Source organism: Canis lupus, chromosome 11, assembly GCF_011100685.1.
Source record: "Canis lupus familiaris isolate Mischka breed German Shepherd chromosome 11, alternate assembly UU_Cfam_GSD_1.0, whole genome shotgun sequence".
Lineage (NCBI taxonomy): Eukaryota > Metazoa > Chordata > Mammalia > Carnivora > Canidae > Canis > Canis lupus.
The window spans coordinates 22320194-22337011 of record NC_049232.1 but is presented as its reverse complement, the minus strand read 5'-3'; the positions used below and the strand labels follow the sequence as shown (position 1 = coordinate 22337011).

At 57.6% G+C, this 16818-nt stretch overlaps 1 protein-coding gene across 1 annotated transcript in view; it reads right to left on the bottom strand.

Annotated features, from left to right (window-relative positions):
* The window catches only part of TCF7 (transcription factor 7), a 33123-nt gene extending 17864 nt beyond the window's left edge, over positions 1 to 15259 (bottom strand). Inside the window, 3 exon segments of the mRNA XM_038552161.1 lie at positions 14195 to 14319; positions 14821 to 14887; positions 15008 to 15259. Of these exon segments, the coding sequence (XP_038408089.1) occupies positions 14195 to 14319; positions 14821 to 14887; positions 15008 to 15259 (444 nt within the window).
* Between the last annotated feature and the right edge of the window lie 1559 nt (positions 15260 to 16818).

Genomic DNA, 16818 nt, shown 5'->3' with positions numbered 1-16818 from the left:
ATCCTGGCGGACCCTACCTCTGCAGACATACCCTAGCAAGGCTTGTGCCATATTATCCTCAGCCCCCGCTCTGGGCCCTACTGCCCAGGACACGGTGCTCTCCAGAGGACGGCCCGAGAGCTCCCCACCCACAGCGTGCCGGACGCCTTGTGCCCGCCACCCACCGCAGAGCACGGAGCCGTGGCTGTGTGGCTGGCCGAGCTGGAGGCCTGGGGGATGGCTGGGCCACACCCTGTGGACCAGGAGGCTTCGGTCCCACCTGCCAGCAGAGGACTGTTGCTGTGGTTGCACAGAGCCCTGCCAGGTGCGTGTGGCCAGTCTACCAGCTGCCTGGCCTCAACATCAGATAACGGGGCCCTGCCACAGCAGAGGTGAGGACCAGAGCCCTTGCAGGAGGCCTTGGCAAACCACAGGCCTGCTCTAGACCCAGCCTGGCCCCAAGGCACCCTCCGAGCTAGCTGAACCTCACTGAGCTGAGTGGCCTGGCCCATAGCCTCCAGTGGTTTCTGTGCATTCGTTTACTTGTGTTTTCCTTCCTCCTCTTTGAGGTGAACGCCCCTCAGGACAGGATGTTTTTAGAGGAAAATAGAAGCTTCCGGGAGCTGCTGCAGCTGAGCTGCTAGTTGATGCTGCTGACACACCGGGTGGGGACTCTGCAGCAGCCCTGTGGCAGGGCACCCCTGCCCTCTCCACCCTCCCGGCGCAGGTGGTCTTGGTTGGCTCCTCCTCGGTGCCCGGCTGTTCAGGAGCCTGCCAAAAGCCGAGTAGGCCAGGACGGCTTCGGAGCTCAGCCTGTCTTTGGCAGGAGGGAGAGCAGGCTCTGCAGATGGGGGGATTCAGGGAAGTTCAGAGATTTGGTTCCCCGGAGGAAAGCCAACAGGCTCTGTAGGAAAGGCAGGAAGAGACGGCAGCCTGGGCTGCTAACAGCCCGCTGTGTCCCCAGGCACGCACAGCAGACCTCCACCCCCTGCCAGGATCTGACCAGTCTTCCCCTGTCACCTGATGACCCGTACAGACTTTGCAGACAGGGAATGGGAAACCCAGAGAGGCTAAATAGCGTGCCCAAGGGCTCATGGCAAGTAGCAACAGATTGGGATTGGAATCCAGCCCTGTGGGGGTCCTGGCCAGAGATCTTCTCCACTCAGGGACAGACCTCAGACCAGCATGGAGACCCTGCACGCGAAGCCAGGGCTTCCCAGGTTCCCTTTCCCTCTCTCTGAGCCTCCCCACTCAGACCTCCAGCCCGCCAGGGACCCAGGACCCCTGACTTGGCCAATGACCCCTGTTGAGCACCTTTCTGACTGACCAGCAGTGTGCCTTCGCCCTGTCCTCACAAGTGACTCAGTTTCTCCATCATCAATGACTAAAGGAAACGTGATGGGTCATCCTTCCCATGGGGTCTGGCCTGTGCTCACCCCTTCGCAGGCGACGAGGGCTCGGGACAGCAGCCAGCAACAGGGGTGGCTTTCACTGGGGCCTGTCTAGACGAGTAAGCAGGCTGCCTAGGAAGGAGAGCCCAGAGAGCCCAGGCAGAGCCTAGAAAGGCAGGGGGGCTGATGGGACCCCTGGGGCCGGGCGGGGGACACCTGGAGATCTCAGCACTGCACTTCTGCCCTGATTAATCTGAGCCAACTTCTGAGAAGCGAAGACAAGACGGGTGTCTCTGGTAAGCTGTCTGTACTAGACCCAGAAGGACCATCCCTCCCTGGGGCCGTGGTCAGGAAACTCACTTGGGTCTCACCTTCATAGCTCCCGCCACTTGAGGCCCCGGGGCTCTGCGTGGACTGAGCCCAGCAGTTTACACCAAGGCAGGCAGGGCACAGAGCGGAAAGGAGCCGACCCAGGCTTCAGCGCCCTCACCAAGCCCTTCAGACTCGATGTCCACAGAGAGAGGAGCGCAGGGCTGCTCCACCTGCCACAGGGGCCCTCCAAAGAGAGCCCCCTGAGGAAGCTGAGTTAGGGGGTTCCAAAAACCACACCAGACAGCTGTTGCAGACAGATACTCACCTAGGTTTACCAGTATAAAAACACAAGGGAGAGGGGGAAATCCCAAACTCTTGGGGGGTAAGGAGTGGGGACGGAGGTGGAAGGGGTTCCCAGGGGGACCCAGCTGGGGCTACAAAACCCACGTTTTTAATAAGGAGTATATAGGCATGTTGTCTGAGGCCAGGAAGCTTGGTGGTAAGGGCAGGAAACACAGAGGCCTGGGTTCAAATCACTCCTCCAGCATTTGGAAGGTATAGGTCTCCCCAAGCCTTGTTGGGCTCCCAATCCAGGTATGACTGTCAATATCTCAGGAGGTTGATGTTGGGGTTAAATTAATGAAGAACAAAATAAAAGGGAAAAAAAGAAGACAAAAGCAAGCCCGTCCCTAAACCAGGCTTTTCAGGAAAGCCGGATTTTGGGTCAGGCTAGGTCCACTGGCCCTTGATTTTTCCTTTGGACTCCTGCCTGACTGCTATCAGGCCCGACAGGCCAAGCTCCTGACCGGCCTTCAGTGACCAGAGCCAGGGGATGGGAGGCAAAGGAGGGCAGCGGTATAAGGAAACGCTGTTCTCAAAATGCCCCAGCCGGACTTGCCCACGGGGGAGGGGAGCGACACAATGCCAACAGACATGATACACCATGCCTGGGGACACGGCCATTCCCAGTGACTCGGGGCATAGGACAACCTCCAGCCCAGCCCCACAGCACACAGAGGAGGGCACCTGCTCCAGAGAGGCCCCACACTGAGCTCGAAGCCAAACCACGACCAGAGCTAGAAAGAGCAAAGGGTCCACTAACAGACCATGCTTCCGTCAGCCGCCAGCCCTGATCTATCTTAAACGTTATTTGGAAACATGTTCCAGGGCAACATTTATTCTGGAAACCCTGAGCTCCTGCTTCCAACCACAAAACACAACCCTGACTTGTCAGATGTCCAGGGAGGAAAGTATCCAGCCCTGACCTAGGCCCAGAGCTGTGAGGTCATGTCCAGGAGGGGCATTGAGGGTCAAGAGTGTCCTCGGGCCCAGAGCACCCAGCTGGTTCCAGCTCACAAACCCAACAGGCGTGAAGGTACCACTCAGCATTAAGGCCTCCACACACTTAAGAACAAAGGGGCAGAGCCACAAGGAGCATGGATCTTGGGACAAAAGAAACCTCAGTGCAAGCCCTACTCTTCCAGGTCCTAGCACATTCTTCACCTCTCTGAGCCTCAGCTTCCTCATCTGTAAAATGAGAGCAGTAACAGTAACCACTTTCTCAGCGTCCTATAAGGATCCCAACTCTGGGACTCCAAGTTCCGGGCACAGTCCTGGCACTTGGGAAGCTCTCGACACATCCACCACTAAAGCTGCTGTTATTCATTCTTTCTTTCATTCTCTTTTTCTTTTCTTTCTTTCTCTTTTTCTTTTCTTTTCTTTCTCTCTTTCTTTTCCTTCTCTCTCTTTCTTTTCTTTCTCTCTCTCTTTCTCTCTTTCTTTCTTTCTCCTCGCTGAGCCTGGAGCTGGATGTGGGGCTCCATCCCAGGACCCTGGGATTGACCTGAGCTGATGGCAGACGCCTACCCCACTGAGCCACCCAGGCGCCCCTGCTGTCACTCTTTCAACAACGGTTTGCTGAGCACCTGCTCTGCAGGGCTGTGCGGGGCACTAAGATGCCAGCAGTGAAGAGGACAGATGTGGCCCTGGCCCCATAGGTCTCCTCCAGCCCTTTCTAACCCAAACCACCAGCCCTGAAAACCTACCTCAACACAGCCATCAACCCTTGTGGCCTTGGCAATCCTGGCCTCATCTGCCCCTACACCCTGCAGACTGGGGTCGCCCCCAAGCCCCACCCCTGGAGCTACCCACCACAGCTGGGCGGTTCCCGCCAGCACACTGCTTCAAGCTGGCCAGCAAGCTGTGGGGCGGCTGCCACAGCCTGGCACACACTAAGCAGCCGCCCTGCCTGGACCCCGGCTGTACCAGCAGTGACATCGCTGCTGCTGCCACAGAGCTCTCTGCAGGCTGTCCCTCGGTGTCCCCGAGGGCCCACCCACCCTCTGCCCGCCTGGCCACTGGGCCAGCCACAGAGCCATCTGATTTGAATGAAACTTCAAACTTAATGACTTTCATGCTGGTTATTTAAAACGCAATGTAATTTTCTTAAACACCCTATTATTTCCTTTGATAGCTACAAAGCTTCCCCCAATCCCATAAGCATGTTTATTTTTAGGGAAAAGAGTGGTTTGCAGTTGGTCATACAGACCATAGGGAGAGGGAACCCACAGAAAAGCAGGGCAAAGAGTCAACCCCAGCAGCCTGGAGATGCACAGCTGCCCTGCCTTCCTGCCAGGGCTGGCATTCCACCAACACCGTGGGGCCCTGGGCAGGCCCCCTGCCCTTCTCAGGCCACCACATCAGCCAGTGGCCAGCTGCCCCCCTACAGGGCCCCAGTCTTCTCATCTGTAAAATGGTTCCACTAGCCTCCCAATCCGTGTCCCACAGACACTCCAGACATGTATGGAGCTGGGAAAGTGGTCCTGGGACCACCGACACACCCTGAGCTGCCTCCCGCCTGGTTCCTTCAGACATTCTGCTCCGGGGAAAGCCTTGCGGCCTGAAGCTTTGACCAGCTGGATGAGATCTGTGCCCAGATAAAGTGACTCCAGGCAGTGGCTGCCCACACTGGGAGGGTGGGTGGGTGTGGCCCTGCCAGTCGGGGCTCCCCATCAAGGGAGGTGGCCTGGTGGTGGGTGTGCGTGCAGAGGTCAGCTGAGCCCCGCCAATGCGGGGCGTCCTCTGGGAGTGGCTATTTTTAGATTCTAGGCTTTCATGTGGCCAAATGATGTGGAATTTACAAAGCATCAGTAATGCGTTTCAGATGGCGGCCCAGCAGACCGGGAGGCTGGGCCTCTGCCACCAGAGCCAGGTCAGAGTTAGTCAGAATGCCCTCTGCCTGGATTCCCATCACCTGTCCCTCCATCCCATCTCCCTTGCCTGATGGGGAGGCTGGCCCTGGAGCAGTCCTGGCAATGCCCAACAAGAGCCACCTGAGGCCCACAGGAGCTGCAGGTGTCTCCAGCCAACACTTACCTGAACCTCAGAAATCCTCCCTGGCCAGGGATTCCCCACTGCCAATTTAGTGAAGGAAACCAAGCCCCAGAGAGGTTAACAGATTTGCTAGAGATCGCATAGCCAGGGAAGAAAGTGGCCCTGCCCTCTGGCTTCCTTCTCCATCACAGCTCCCTGCCCTCATGGGCCTAGTGGGCTATTTCATGCCAACCCTGGCTAGGCCAGCCCAGATACTGTGGGGAGGGGGCCCTCTAACTATGCAAATCCCCAAAGCCCAAGTTCCTGGGGTGGACCGCGTCCTGCCTGTCTGTGCCTTAGCCATACACTCATCATTTAGAAGCACATAGTGTAATGCTCTGACAACTCTCCTGTCTCTAGAGAGGGAAACAACTGATCATTTTAATGAGAGAGGTAGGGGAAGCTTATTTGGCAGAACGTCTGCCTCCTCTGACCTCCAGGGAGCTCTGGCTCTGGAGTTGGCTATGGCACAAAAGCCATGTCTGTTGGCAAAAACCAGGCAGTCAGGCTCCATGGGACAAGCTACGTGGGCAGCCTCCCCACAGGAGGGGGCCCAACTCACACCCATGTTGGCCGTACCCCAAGCCATGGCCCCTACCCAGCAGGGACCCATGCACAAGGGGACTGCGGCATGGGGAGCCCAAGGTTCTAGCAGGACCAGAATAGGCCAAACCCTATGACCAAGACAAACCCACCTGGGACACCCCTGAGAGACTTTGCATGCTAAGGCCACATCTTTGTAAGGCGGGGTGGTGGTGCCCAGACCAAACCCCAAGCATCACAGATCTGTAAGAGGAGGCCCCAAACTGCCTGAAGGAAGAAGCTAACAATGTCCTAGGTTCTCAGAGACTCTCCCCAGACTCCAGTCCTGCTGAAGACAGTGCTGGTAAGAGGCCCTGACTAAATCACTGCTGGGCCGAGGGACTCAACCTCTGGGGGTGCAGTTCCTTTCAGTAAACAGACCCTAAATGCATGACCCTAGAGACAGACTGAGCATCAAATAACATGGAGATGCAAACCTCCACCTCTGAAGCTCTCTTGCCTGGCCTGTGCCTACACACCAGGGTCTCCCCTGCCCAAAGTCCACCCCCTCCCTCAGCCTTGCTCGTGCTCCTCCCACCAGCTCTGGGCCTCCCAGCATCCACCCTGCTCCAGCTGCTGGCCCTGTCTGCCTCTCCCTCCGTGTCCAACTCAAACCATCTGCCAATAGTCACCACCTGGTCTTTCGTGTGCTCGCCAGCCACTGCCAGGCTCTAGGACTAGTGCCACCGGCCTATCAAGGTCACGTGCTGGGCCCTCCCTGCTGGCTCTTCCCCAGCCTCACCTGGTACTCCTTGCCGGCCCTGGGCTTCGGGCTGCCCTTCTAGTGACCAAGAACATACTCATTTCTGCTTTTCTCTGCTCAAACTGCCCCTGCCCCCTCAGAGCGTTCCCCCATTTCACCTGTGCAGGGTTCCAGCTGGTCCTTTCAGGAAGCTTTTCTGGCTGCCCGCCACTGGCCTCTCCTTCCTTACTGCCCTTCACCAACTTGGGCAGAACCTCAAAGCTAACTGTGAGCCCCCAGGAGTCTTTGCATCAAGAGAACTGAGCTCCGGGAGGCAGTGACTACCACCCCTCTGTGCTGAGCCAAGGCTAAGCTAGAAAATGCCAGTAGGGGCCTGGAACCAGGGTTCTAGATACAGCAGCCACTCTGTCACCAGCCACGTGAGGCCCTGGGGCCAGGCAGGCTGGCCAGCTTGGCTCCACGCCGCTGAGGGGAGCCGGCTGCGGAGCTGAGGAGGAACAGGTGTCGTGGTCGCATCTCAGTCCAGCTTCAGGAGCACCCAACCACCCTCTGAAGGAGCTCTTTCACCCTAGTGTTAGCAACCCGCCCCCAGTGCTTGCACTCACAGCATGTGCCGTGGACCATGGACCCCAGACACACTGCCTCCTTCCATGCCCCAGGAACCCAAAGAGGTCGGAGTCCTCCTTCTCATTTCTAGATGAGAAAACAGCCTCCCAGCAGTTAAGGAACTCACTCGAGGCCTCTCAGCCAAGGAAAGACAGATACGGTATTCGAGGGTGGATCTTCCTCCCTTTCCGTGCCTCGAAGGGGCCTTGGAAAGGTCCCTTCCCTGACCTGGCCTTCCTGTCCCCACTGGTGGAAGGAAGGTGATTACCCAAAGATCTATGCACTGTACTGCTGAGGAAGGGAGGCCCTGTGACCTGATAAAACACCTGTTTCCTCCACCAGAGTCTTGTTTGTACACAGTGGCAGGAAGCAGCCAGTCACAGGCATGAGGGAGTGTGACTTTACGGCTCCAGGACCACAGGCCCCTGAGGAGGCTCACAGGGAAGAGGAGGCCACGGCACCACCTGCCCCTCCCTGCAGCCAGACCTACCCTAATCCAGCCTGACCTCAGCAGTCACGACTAGAAACCCAGGCCCCCAGAGCCCATTCTCATAGCTCAGCTACACCTCCTTTGCTGCCGGGGCAAGGCGTGGGGGGTAGCCTCAAGAAACCCAGGAGGCCATGGGCTGCTGGCAGCTTCAGGGAAGTAACCACCAAGCTCTCTCCTCTTCAACCCTACTCAGTCTCAGGGTACCTGGGGAGATGGATAGAGCTATGGAAGCTGGTCCGGTGAAACCCTGATACATTTGAGGGAGGAACACCTGGCCCTTGGTGACCTCAGCCCACTGAGCTAGAGGAATGGGCAGGGGTCCTGGAACTGCAGCCCCTGGGGACAGGGTGGGGCAGGACCGGCAGGATGAGCCTCCTTTTGGTATTTCCCTGGCCCTGAAAGGCAGCAAGAGGATAGTCTGAAGGTTAAGATGCACCTTGGGGGCCACAGATTTTCCAAATACCACAGCCAATGCCACACAGCCTTCTAAGTCAGGAAGGAATGCAAGTCAAAATAACTTTTAAGTCCTATTTCCCACCATGAACCTATTAAATGAACCAAAAAGAAACTCCATGTTGGAGTTTGCATGCAAGGAACCCGCAGTAAACAGGGCTCACAGGGGAGCAAAATGCTATGATTCTTCCTACTATTTTAAGATTTTATTTTTGTGGGACGCCTGGGTGGCTCAGCGGTTGAGTGTCTGCCTTCAGCCCAGGGAATGATCCTGCAGTCCCAGGATCGAGTCCCACATTGGGCTCCCTGCATGGAGCCTGCTTCTCCCTCTGCCTTTGTCTCTGCCTCTCTCTCTGTGTGTGTCTCTCGGGAATAAATAAATAAAATCTTAAAAAAAAAAAAAAAAGATTTTTTTTTAATGTAGTCTCCACCCCCAGTATGGCGCTCGAACTCACCACCCCAAGATCAAGAGTTGCACGCTCTACTGAATGAGCCAGCCAAGCACTCCTGATTCTTTCTTTTAACCTCGTAATTCTCCTCAAGCATATTGCTCCAAGAAAATAATCGAAAAGGAACCTGAGGAGTCATTTGTACATAGCATCACTCCCACTGGCAACGAAGGCAACCCATGAGCAAACTAGAAGCTATATGAGAGAGAATAAAGAGGCTTTATGTGGGCACCGTCTCGGGGCCTGCAAACATGCACCTCCACGGCAGGGGAAGAACCAGGGCAAGGCACAATGGGGTGCATGCATGGGGTGACCATGTGAGCAAAGGTCTGAGAATGGTATGGAAGCCAACAACCAAATGGGTCTTTTCCCTAGCTTTTCTTACAAAACAGCTTCAGCCCCACACTTCTTACATAAAGGGCTTCTACATGGCTAGGGAAGGGGGACTTCTTTCAGATAAATCTTTGGGGGTGGTAGGATGGAGTGAATAGTGAGGGCTCCCATCCTGGCTCTAAGTATAGTACTTCCCCTCCCAAGAATCCCTAGGTGAAGTCCAGCAGCAAGAAAGGAGCCACTGGGGGGGGGGGGTGGGGGTGGGGGCACCTGGTGGCTCAGACGGCTGAGTGTCTGACTCTTGATTTCGGCTTGGGTCATAAACTCGGGGTCTTGGGATCAAGCCCCGTCTGGGCTCCCCACTCAGTGGGAAGTCTGCTTGAGATTCTCCCTCCTTCTCCCCTGCTCTTTTGCTTGCTCTGCCTCTGAGAATAAATAAATCTTAAAAAAAAAAAAAAAAAAAGGAGAGGGGGGAAGGGGCCTGTACACTTGTGTCCCTGCCCCAGAGCTGGCCCCCAGGGTTCAGACCTCCAGACTCCGGTTGCCCAAAGCAGAGACACAACCCTCCAGATGGGAGTCTACGTGGGGTCTACCACTGAGCCACCACCAGCCTCAAAAAAGCCAGAACAAGGGAGAAGGGATCAATTATGGCCAACCCCCCGCCTCCCAAGCCCAGGACAAGCTGGCACCTTCCTGGGCACCTCGCTGGCACTGCTGCCTCTCATCCACACTCCCAACTCTGGTAGGGGGGTGCTTACCACTTGGATAAACAAATGAGGAGACTAAGGTAGAGAGATACTTTTGACAGACGGGCAGCCTCTGGTCTCAGTATAGTGAGTGCATCATAAAGCAGTGCCACCCACCGTGGTGAGAGCCACCAAGGTGGGTGAGGCAGCAGAGGTCTGGGGGAATGACAGAGGGCCACACTTGGATGTTCACAGGAGGTGTCTCTGGGGAAGTGATATATTTTTTTAATTTTTAATTTTTATTTTTTTTATTTTTTTTATTTTTTATTTATTTTTTTTTGGGGGGGGGGAAGTGATATTTTAATAAAGCACTGAATGAGGGCAGCCCCGGTGGCTCAGCAGTTTAGCGCTGCCTTCAGCCCACGGCGTGATCCTGGAGACCTGGGATCGAGTCCCACATCAGGCTCCCTGCATGGAACCTGCTTCTCTCTCTGCCTCTCTCTCTCTCTCATAAATGAATAAATAAAATCTTTAAAAAAATAATATAAAGCACTAAATGACAAAGGAGAAGGTGTCAGCTATATGAGAGCTGGGGAAGAGAATTCCAAACTGAAAGAACAAGTGCAAAGGTCCTGAGGTGGAAAAGAATGGGATGAGTGTAAAACAGATAGGGACACTGCAGTAGCTGCTATTCAGGGAGAGAGGAAGAGGATGGTACAGACGAGGAGGGGCTGTCAGCAGGGGCCGGCCACCCAGGCTCTTGGGCTGTGGTGAGTGGTTTGGAGCTTACTCCAAGAGCAAGGGGAAGCCACTGCAGGGTTTCAGCACACAAGAGAAGAGATCTGATTGATGCTGGGCTGCTATGTGGAGTCTGGATCGGGGGTCAGAGCAGGGGTTCAGGTAGGGGCCAAGAAGGCAGCCAAAAGGGAGCCTAGAGGCGGCCCTTACTACCTTCTGGGTGAGGGATGGCGGAGGCCTGGGCTTTAGACGTAGAGAAGTGGGAGATGTGGCATGTGTGCAGGGGAGCTCTGGTACTCTTTGTCCTCATCTGCTGGCCAACTCTGTACCTTCAAGAAGCTGCTCGGTGGACCCTCCTCCATAGCCCACATGGGGGCCAGCTCCAACCAGGACGCCCCAGCAGGGCCTGCTGTGACTGCACTTGTCCAACCAGGACCTGGTTCCAGCCTGTTCATTTGTCTCCTCCACTCAGCTAGGCACTCCCAGAGGCAGAGACTGGTCATGCTCTGTCCAGTGCCCAGCCTGGTGCCAGACCCCTCCAAGCAGGGCTGGTGATCAACCCTCACTAACCCTCCCCAGCAAGCCCTGGCTGCTCCCTCTCTCTGAAGCTACAGAGGGCTGGGTGGATGCATCTCTGCAGAGCTTCCCTGGACATGGTGGCCGTGTGTCAGCAGCACTTCCTTCCTCTGCTCAAGTCTTGCTCATACCTGTACCTTCCTGCCTCCCACAGAGCTCATTAGCACAGCCCTCATCTATCTCAGACCTTGGAGTCCAGGAATGTGAGCTCAAGCAAGGGTCCACTGCCTTAATTGGGATCCCCCACATTGAAACTGATGCCTGGGCCCTGGCTTGAGGGCATGCACACACACCAGGACGGTTGTGGAGGTCAGGCACTGGGGAACGGCCCCAAGTCCCTGCAAGAGCCAAAAGGCTCAGCCTTTTTATTTTTTTCAATTGAGATGTAATTTGCACATCATAAAATTCACTATTACAAAGTATACAATTCAGCGGCTTTAGTATATTCACGAGATTGTACAACCATCACCGCTGCCTGGTTCCAGAACACATCCATCACCCCAAAAAGAAGCCCCATACCCATTAGCAATCACTCCCCATTCCCCTCTTCTCTTAGCCCCTGGCAACTGCTCATCTATATTCCCTCTCCATAGATTTGCCTATTCTGCACAGTTCATCTAAATGGCAAAAAGCACAGCAACCTTCTAGGCCAAAGACTCCAAGTGGAACCCACAGAAGGGGCCACTAGAGCACATCCAAGAATTTGAGTTTCCCTAGGGAGCAATGCCTTATTCATCCCAGAATTTCCTCAAAGTCAGGCCCAGGACCAGCTCACTGGCCCTTCCACCCTAACCCTCACCCCCAACTCAGAGCAGAACAGAGCAAACAAAACAAGAGATAAGCAGTGGCTACTGGCCCAGGCCAGGAACTACCTGCAAGCCTATATTAGATGCCTCACAAACATCAAAGATAAACTTTGACCTAATTCTTCCTTCCCAAAACAGAGTTCACTAGAAGCCATGTACCAAAAAGAAGCACCCTTATGGGGGGAAAAAAATCTCCCTCTATCCCCTGGCAGATGGCTGTGAGGTGGTCATTTGGTCCACTGACCCTGGCAAGGTTTGAGTCGGCCTGCTTTGAGGCATCCAACATGATAGCCACATGGGCATTCCACCCACATGTGGGCAGAGGAGGATCCCAACATGCGCCTTCCCTGCTGTCTGGGGGAAGTTAAGCGACTGGCCTTAAAAGCTCTTCAGCACAACTGTTGACCGCCTAGATTCTCTCAGAGGGCAGTGGGGGCAGGCGGGCTAGTTCTAAGGCCTGTGGGCAGCAACTGGGCAGCATGTCTTCTGTCCCCTGAAGATGGGCTCAGGAAAGCAGAGCTTGGGAGGAAACCTCCAAAAGGAGTTTATCCTCAGAGCCCCTACAATGGACTCCTGACCCACTGTGAGTTTCTTTTCTAATGAAATGTGGTCCCAAAACTTGGAGTCAACCAATTTTGCTTTTTAAAGCCAACTGTATTTTTTAATATCCACCCAACAGCAATTACTCCTATTTGCTATTCATTTTTAACTATCAGGTTTGCTTAAAAGAGGCTCCTCTATATTCATGTACATCTTCCTCACCCACTGTCACCCCAAATTAGGCCCTTGCCTCTGTCTCTGTCCCCAGCCCTGCAGAACAGCTGGTTCCAGCACACCGAACATCAGCTCCAGATCTGGTCCTTCCTCCTCCTGTGTTCCCAGAAGCCAGGCAGTGGGAGGCTGCAGCTGGGTGGGGAGTAGGACAAGGGGGGTTACCTCTATAGGAGAGGGTGTGACATACAGTAGCTTGAGAAAGATGCCGAAGTTGAAAAAACAAACGACCCAGGCCATGGGGAACAATGGTGTGCCTGCCCTCAGCCCCTACCCCCAATGCTGATGGCTGGAGTTGGCCAGCCAGCCGTTCGCCTACACTCTGACCAGTGTGAGCTTAAGGACACCAAATGGTCCCATCACCACACCCTTAAAGAGAACGAGGCCCTCCCACTCTGGGCATTCTCTCTGGGCCATGAAGGAATGCAGAAACCCTGCCTTTTCCCTGCACCACTGTGAAGATCACAAGAGGATGGAGGGAAGCCTGCCCTCCTGGGACTGTTCTTGGGCCTGGGCCTTTTGTCAAGTCCTGACTGTCACAGTGACCCCAGCGTTCCGTGCAAGCAGCTCACCTGCCAGCAGTTTGGAAGTGTAGGGTTATGCCAAGTTGGACTAAAAAGCATCTGTGTTAAGCATCTGCTACTGCAGGGCAGAGGTCTCTGGGGAGAGGTAGAGGTGTTGCACCAGGTGGCCAGGCCAGAGGGCAAGCCCCCTGACCCACAGCCTTGAAAGAAGCAAACACCTCATAGATGGAGCCACCCTAGAGCAGAAAAACTACTCAACCAACATGCTCCTTCTGTCTATGAGGAAATGAGGAGTCCAAGGGACAAGGGGCTCATTTCTATAGTCAACAGTTTACCAGGTTTTCCATTCTGAGGTTTCTAGAGAGAAGCCTCAATCTGTCTTCTCACCTCCCACCGGCTTCAGTATGAAAACAGCTTTCAGAACCAACTCCCCTCACTCCTGGTCTGAGACAGCCTGGCAGTTACCATCCTCCCTCGGGGAGACTCCCCAACTAGCCACGTGAACCGTCTACCTGCTGGCCTCTCTTGCACTGGGCCTCCATTTGGAGCCATCAGAGTTCTTCAAACACTTCGTGTACTCTAAGAGCTCTGAAGTCCCCCTTGATTTAGGCCAGCTGAGGACAGTCTGAAACACTAATCTCAATTTTTTCTAAGTGCAGCTGTACTGCCCCAATGCACTCAGAATAGACTCTTCGCCCTTTAGATCATCTGTGCCAATGAGGGAGAAAAGCAGGGTTTATAAAGACCGAGGGATCTTTTCAAAGTGCCTGAACATATTTAATTAGCAAAATGATTAAACGGGCCCCTTACCCACACCGCTGATTTCAAACACCTCTGCAAACCCTTCCTGGTACATGTGAGAGCAAACCAGCCTCAGAAAAACCTACTCTCTACACATTGCTTTTGGGGTCTTTCTCTGGCAAGAGTGCACTGGTGCCAATAAGAATAAAGTAGAGCCGGTTTCTCCCCCACACCCAGGAGCTCTGAAGCACACTAGTGTCTCTGCCCTTTCCTCCAAACACCTAGGCTTGGGGTGAAGGCTAACTGCAAAGCTTCACAGCTCAGACCACACTGCGAACAGCATCCTTAGGAAGGGAGCGGATGGTGTCAGCTCAAAAAACTCTGGTAACAGACTGTACCCTGGCATTCCCTAGCACCAGGACAGGGCCTGCACCTGCTTGTGGGCCAGCTAGGAAGACAAAAGCCAACAGCTGGAGGAAAGGAGTGGTGCCTGGGGCCCTCTCTCCTGCCTTCAGCAAAGTTCTCCTGGTTCAGATCCCACTGGGTATGTGTGTGTGGGGGGGTAAGACGCCAGTATCTATCTTGTTGTAGGCGAAAGCCACTCGTTGCCCACGCCTCCCCTACCTGGTCAAGGAGGTGGCAGGCCCAAGGCCGCCGGGTGCCGGGTGCCGGGGCCACTTACCAGCGGAGGCTGAGGCTGGGGGTGCTGCCCTGCTCCCGACGGGGGTGGGTAGTGCATGAGCAGATTGAAGGCGGAGTAGACCGTGTCTTTGTACATGCCGCTGGCGCACTCCGGGGCCTTCAGGCCTGAAAAACCACAGCTGGGTCAGCCGCGCCGCCCGGCCGGTGGCTCCCCAGGGGAGGAAGAGTTGCCCAGGGGTCCCGCTCGAGCGTGTGGCCGGGAAGGCACGGGCCGGGGTGCCTCAGCTCGGGTGAAGGACCCCGGGTCCAGGCCTCCCCTCGGCGGCCCCTGCGTGACCCCCAGCCCGCCCTGCGGCCAAGGGACCTGGGCCAACGCCTTCTCCTCTAGGACCGGGGATTAGTCAGTCACCTGGGCAGGAGGGGAGGCGGAGATGGCGGGGGTCTGTTTACTCCTATAAAGGTCAGGGCACCGGAAGTGACTCGGGCCGGCGGCGCCCGGGAAACCCGCCCCCCGCTCCCCCCGCCCGGGCTTTGCCGCCTCCTGCAGCCTCGGGAGGCGGGGGGGCGGGGGGGAGGGGGGCAGGGGGGGGCGGGGGGGAGGCCCCCACCCCCCCCCCCACCCGCCACCGGCCCTCAGCGGGGCCAGGCGCGCCGGGCGAGACTCACCGTCCTCCAGGGACTCTGGAAGTTTGTCGGGGAAAAGTCTCTGCGAAGCGTGCTCCCGCCCGAGCGCCTGCGGAGAGACCCAGAGGGGCCGTGAGGGGCGCCGGGCTGGCGGCCCGGGGCGGGGGGGGTCGCGGGGGCGGGGGCCCCGGGGGCCCGGGAGAGGCGCGGGGCGCGGGCCGGCGCTCACCTCGGCCCCGACCTCCGCTGCGCCGCGGGCCCCGGCGCCGGCCCCCGGGACCCCCGCGCCGCCCGCCGCGCCCTCGGACTCATTGACCAGCGAGGACTTGAGCTCGGCCAGGTCGCGCTCGGGGCCCGCGGCGCTGTCGCGGCTCTTGTCGTCCTGCTCCTCGCCCTCGTCCTGGAAGGCCAGCAGCTCGTCGGGCGCGCCGAGGTCGTCGCCCCCGCCCGCGCCGCCCCCGCCCGCGTCCAGCTGCGGCATGGTGCGCTCGGCCCGCCGGGGCGCGGGGCGCGGGGCGCGGGAGTGCGGGGCGCGGGGCCGGCCCGGCAGGCGGCGAGCCCGGAGTCCGGACCTCCGAGCCCGAAGCGCGGCGGGCGGAGCGCGGGCCGACTCCGCCTGGGCGGGCTGCGGGCGCGGGGCGCGGGGCGCGGGCGCCAGGCTGCGCGGCTCCGGGAGCTGGCGGGTCCGAACATCAAAGGCGCCGCCGGCCGAGTGCGGGGGGCGGGGCGGGGGCGCGGGGGCGGGCCCGGCGGGGGCGTGGCCTGGCCGCCCCGCCCCCTCCCGCCTCTCCGCCGCGGGGCTGGGGCTGGGGCTGGGGCGAGGGCCGCGCGCACAGTCTTAAAGGGCTCGCTCTCCGCGGCGTTACTGCGAGGCGTCCGACCAGCTTGAAAAGCATCACCCTTCTTCTGAAATGTGGGGCCAATAAACGAGACCCCTGGCCCCGCTTCCTCCCCTACAATAAGAGACTCCGCTCTGCGTCCAGGCTTCTCCCCCGAGTGCACAGGGAGCGGGTCCCCTAGGCCCCGGGGCGGGGCGGGGCGGGGCGGGGGCAGGAGGGCACTGGAAGGCAAGCCGAGGTGTAAATGCGCCGGCGCCCCGGGCCATTAGTACATCGAGGGCTTGAGACTGGGGACTTCTTAGAGGTTGGAGGCTGTTCGCGAACCCCGGCTGGCAGGGTTAGGACTCCTCAAATCCCCATTCTCCGCTCAGTTCTCCAACCCTAGGCTGGCCTGGGACCTCCTTCCAGGCTGCCCTCGTGCAGCGCCAACCCAAGCATATTGCCCTCACACATTTACTGAGCGCCCGTTTGCATGCGGGGCTCATGCATCACACGTCTGTGACGTGCCTCTCGGCCGTGTGGCATCTCCAGGGCGCGAAAAGAGGGATCCCACCCTTCAGCCACCCACGCATCCTCTACCACCCTCCGCACCCTCCCAACTCAGTTCTACGCCTAGAACATGCGGCCCAGGGATGCGAGCCTTTGGGCAGCCACGTGGGCCGCGGGATTCCGACGAGGGGTGGGTCGTCAGAAGCAACTCTACACGGGAAGTCGCATTCGCATGGAGCCAACTGACGCTGAGCCTGACACCCGCGGACTCCGGCAAGATCCAGGCTGCCGGCGCTATTAGAGCCAGAGGAGCGCGCGGGAACCTGAGCCGGCTTCCATCGCCTTTACAAGGCACCCGGAGTCGTGTCCACGCAGGCCTCCGCAGCACGCTTGGCCTCGACTCTAGCACTGCATCTGGGAAAGACACAGGTCCTTTAGAAGCGCGGTGCAGTGAGCCGCAGCAGCCCCCAGCAGGTTTCAGGGTTGGAGTCACTGTAGACTTTCCCATCTCTCCGGAGAGCACAGGGACAGAGGGTATTTGGAAAGGAGGGTGTCTTGGACGCCGCTCCGGCCCAGAGCCCCAAGGGACCCCTGGCAGCGGCGCAAATCCGGGCCGGAAGAGGGCCGCGCCGCCCCTCCGGGTCCAGGCCCAGCCCGGCTGGCTGCGGATCAAAGAGCCAGGGCCGTCCTTCTGCGCGTTCAGATCCTATCT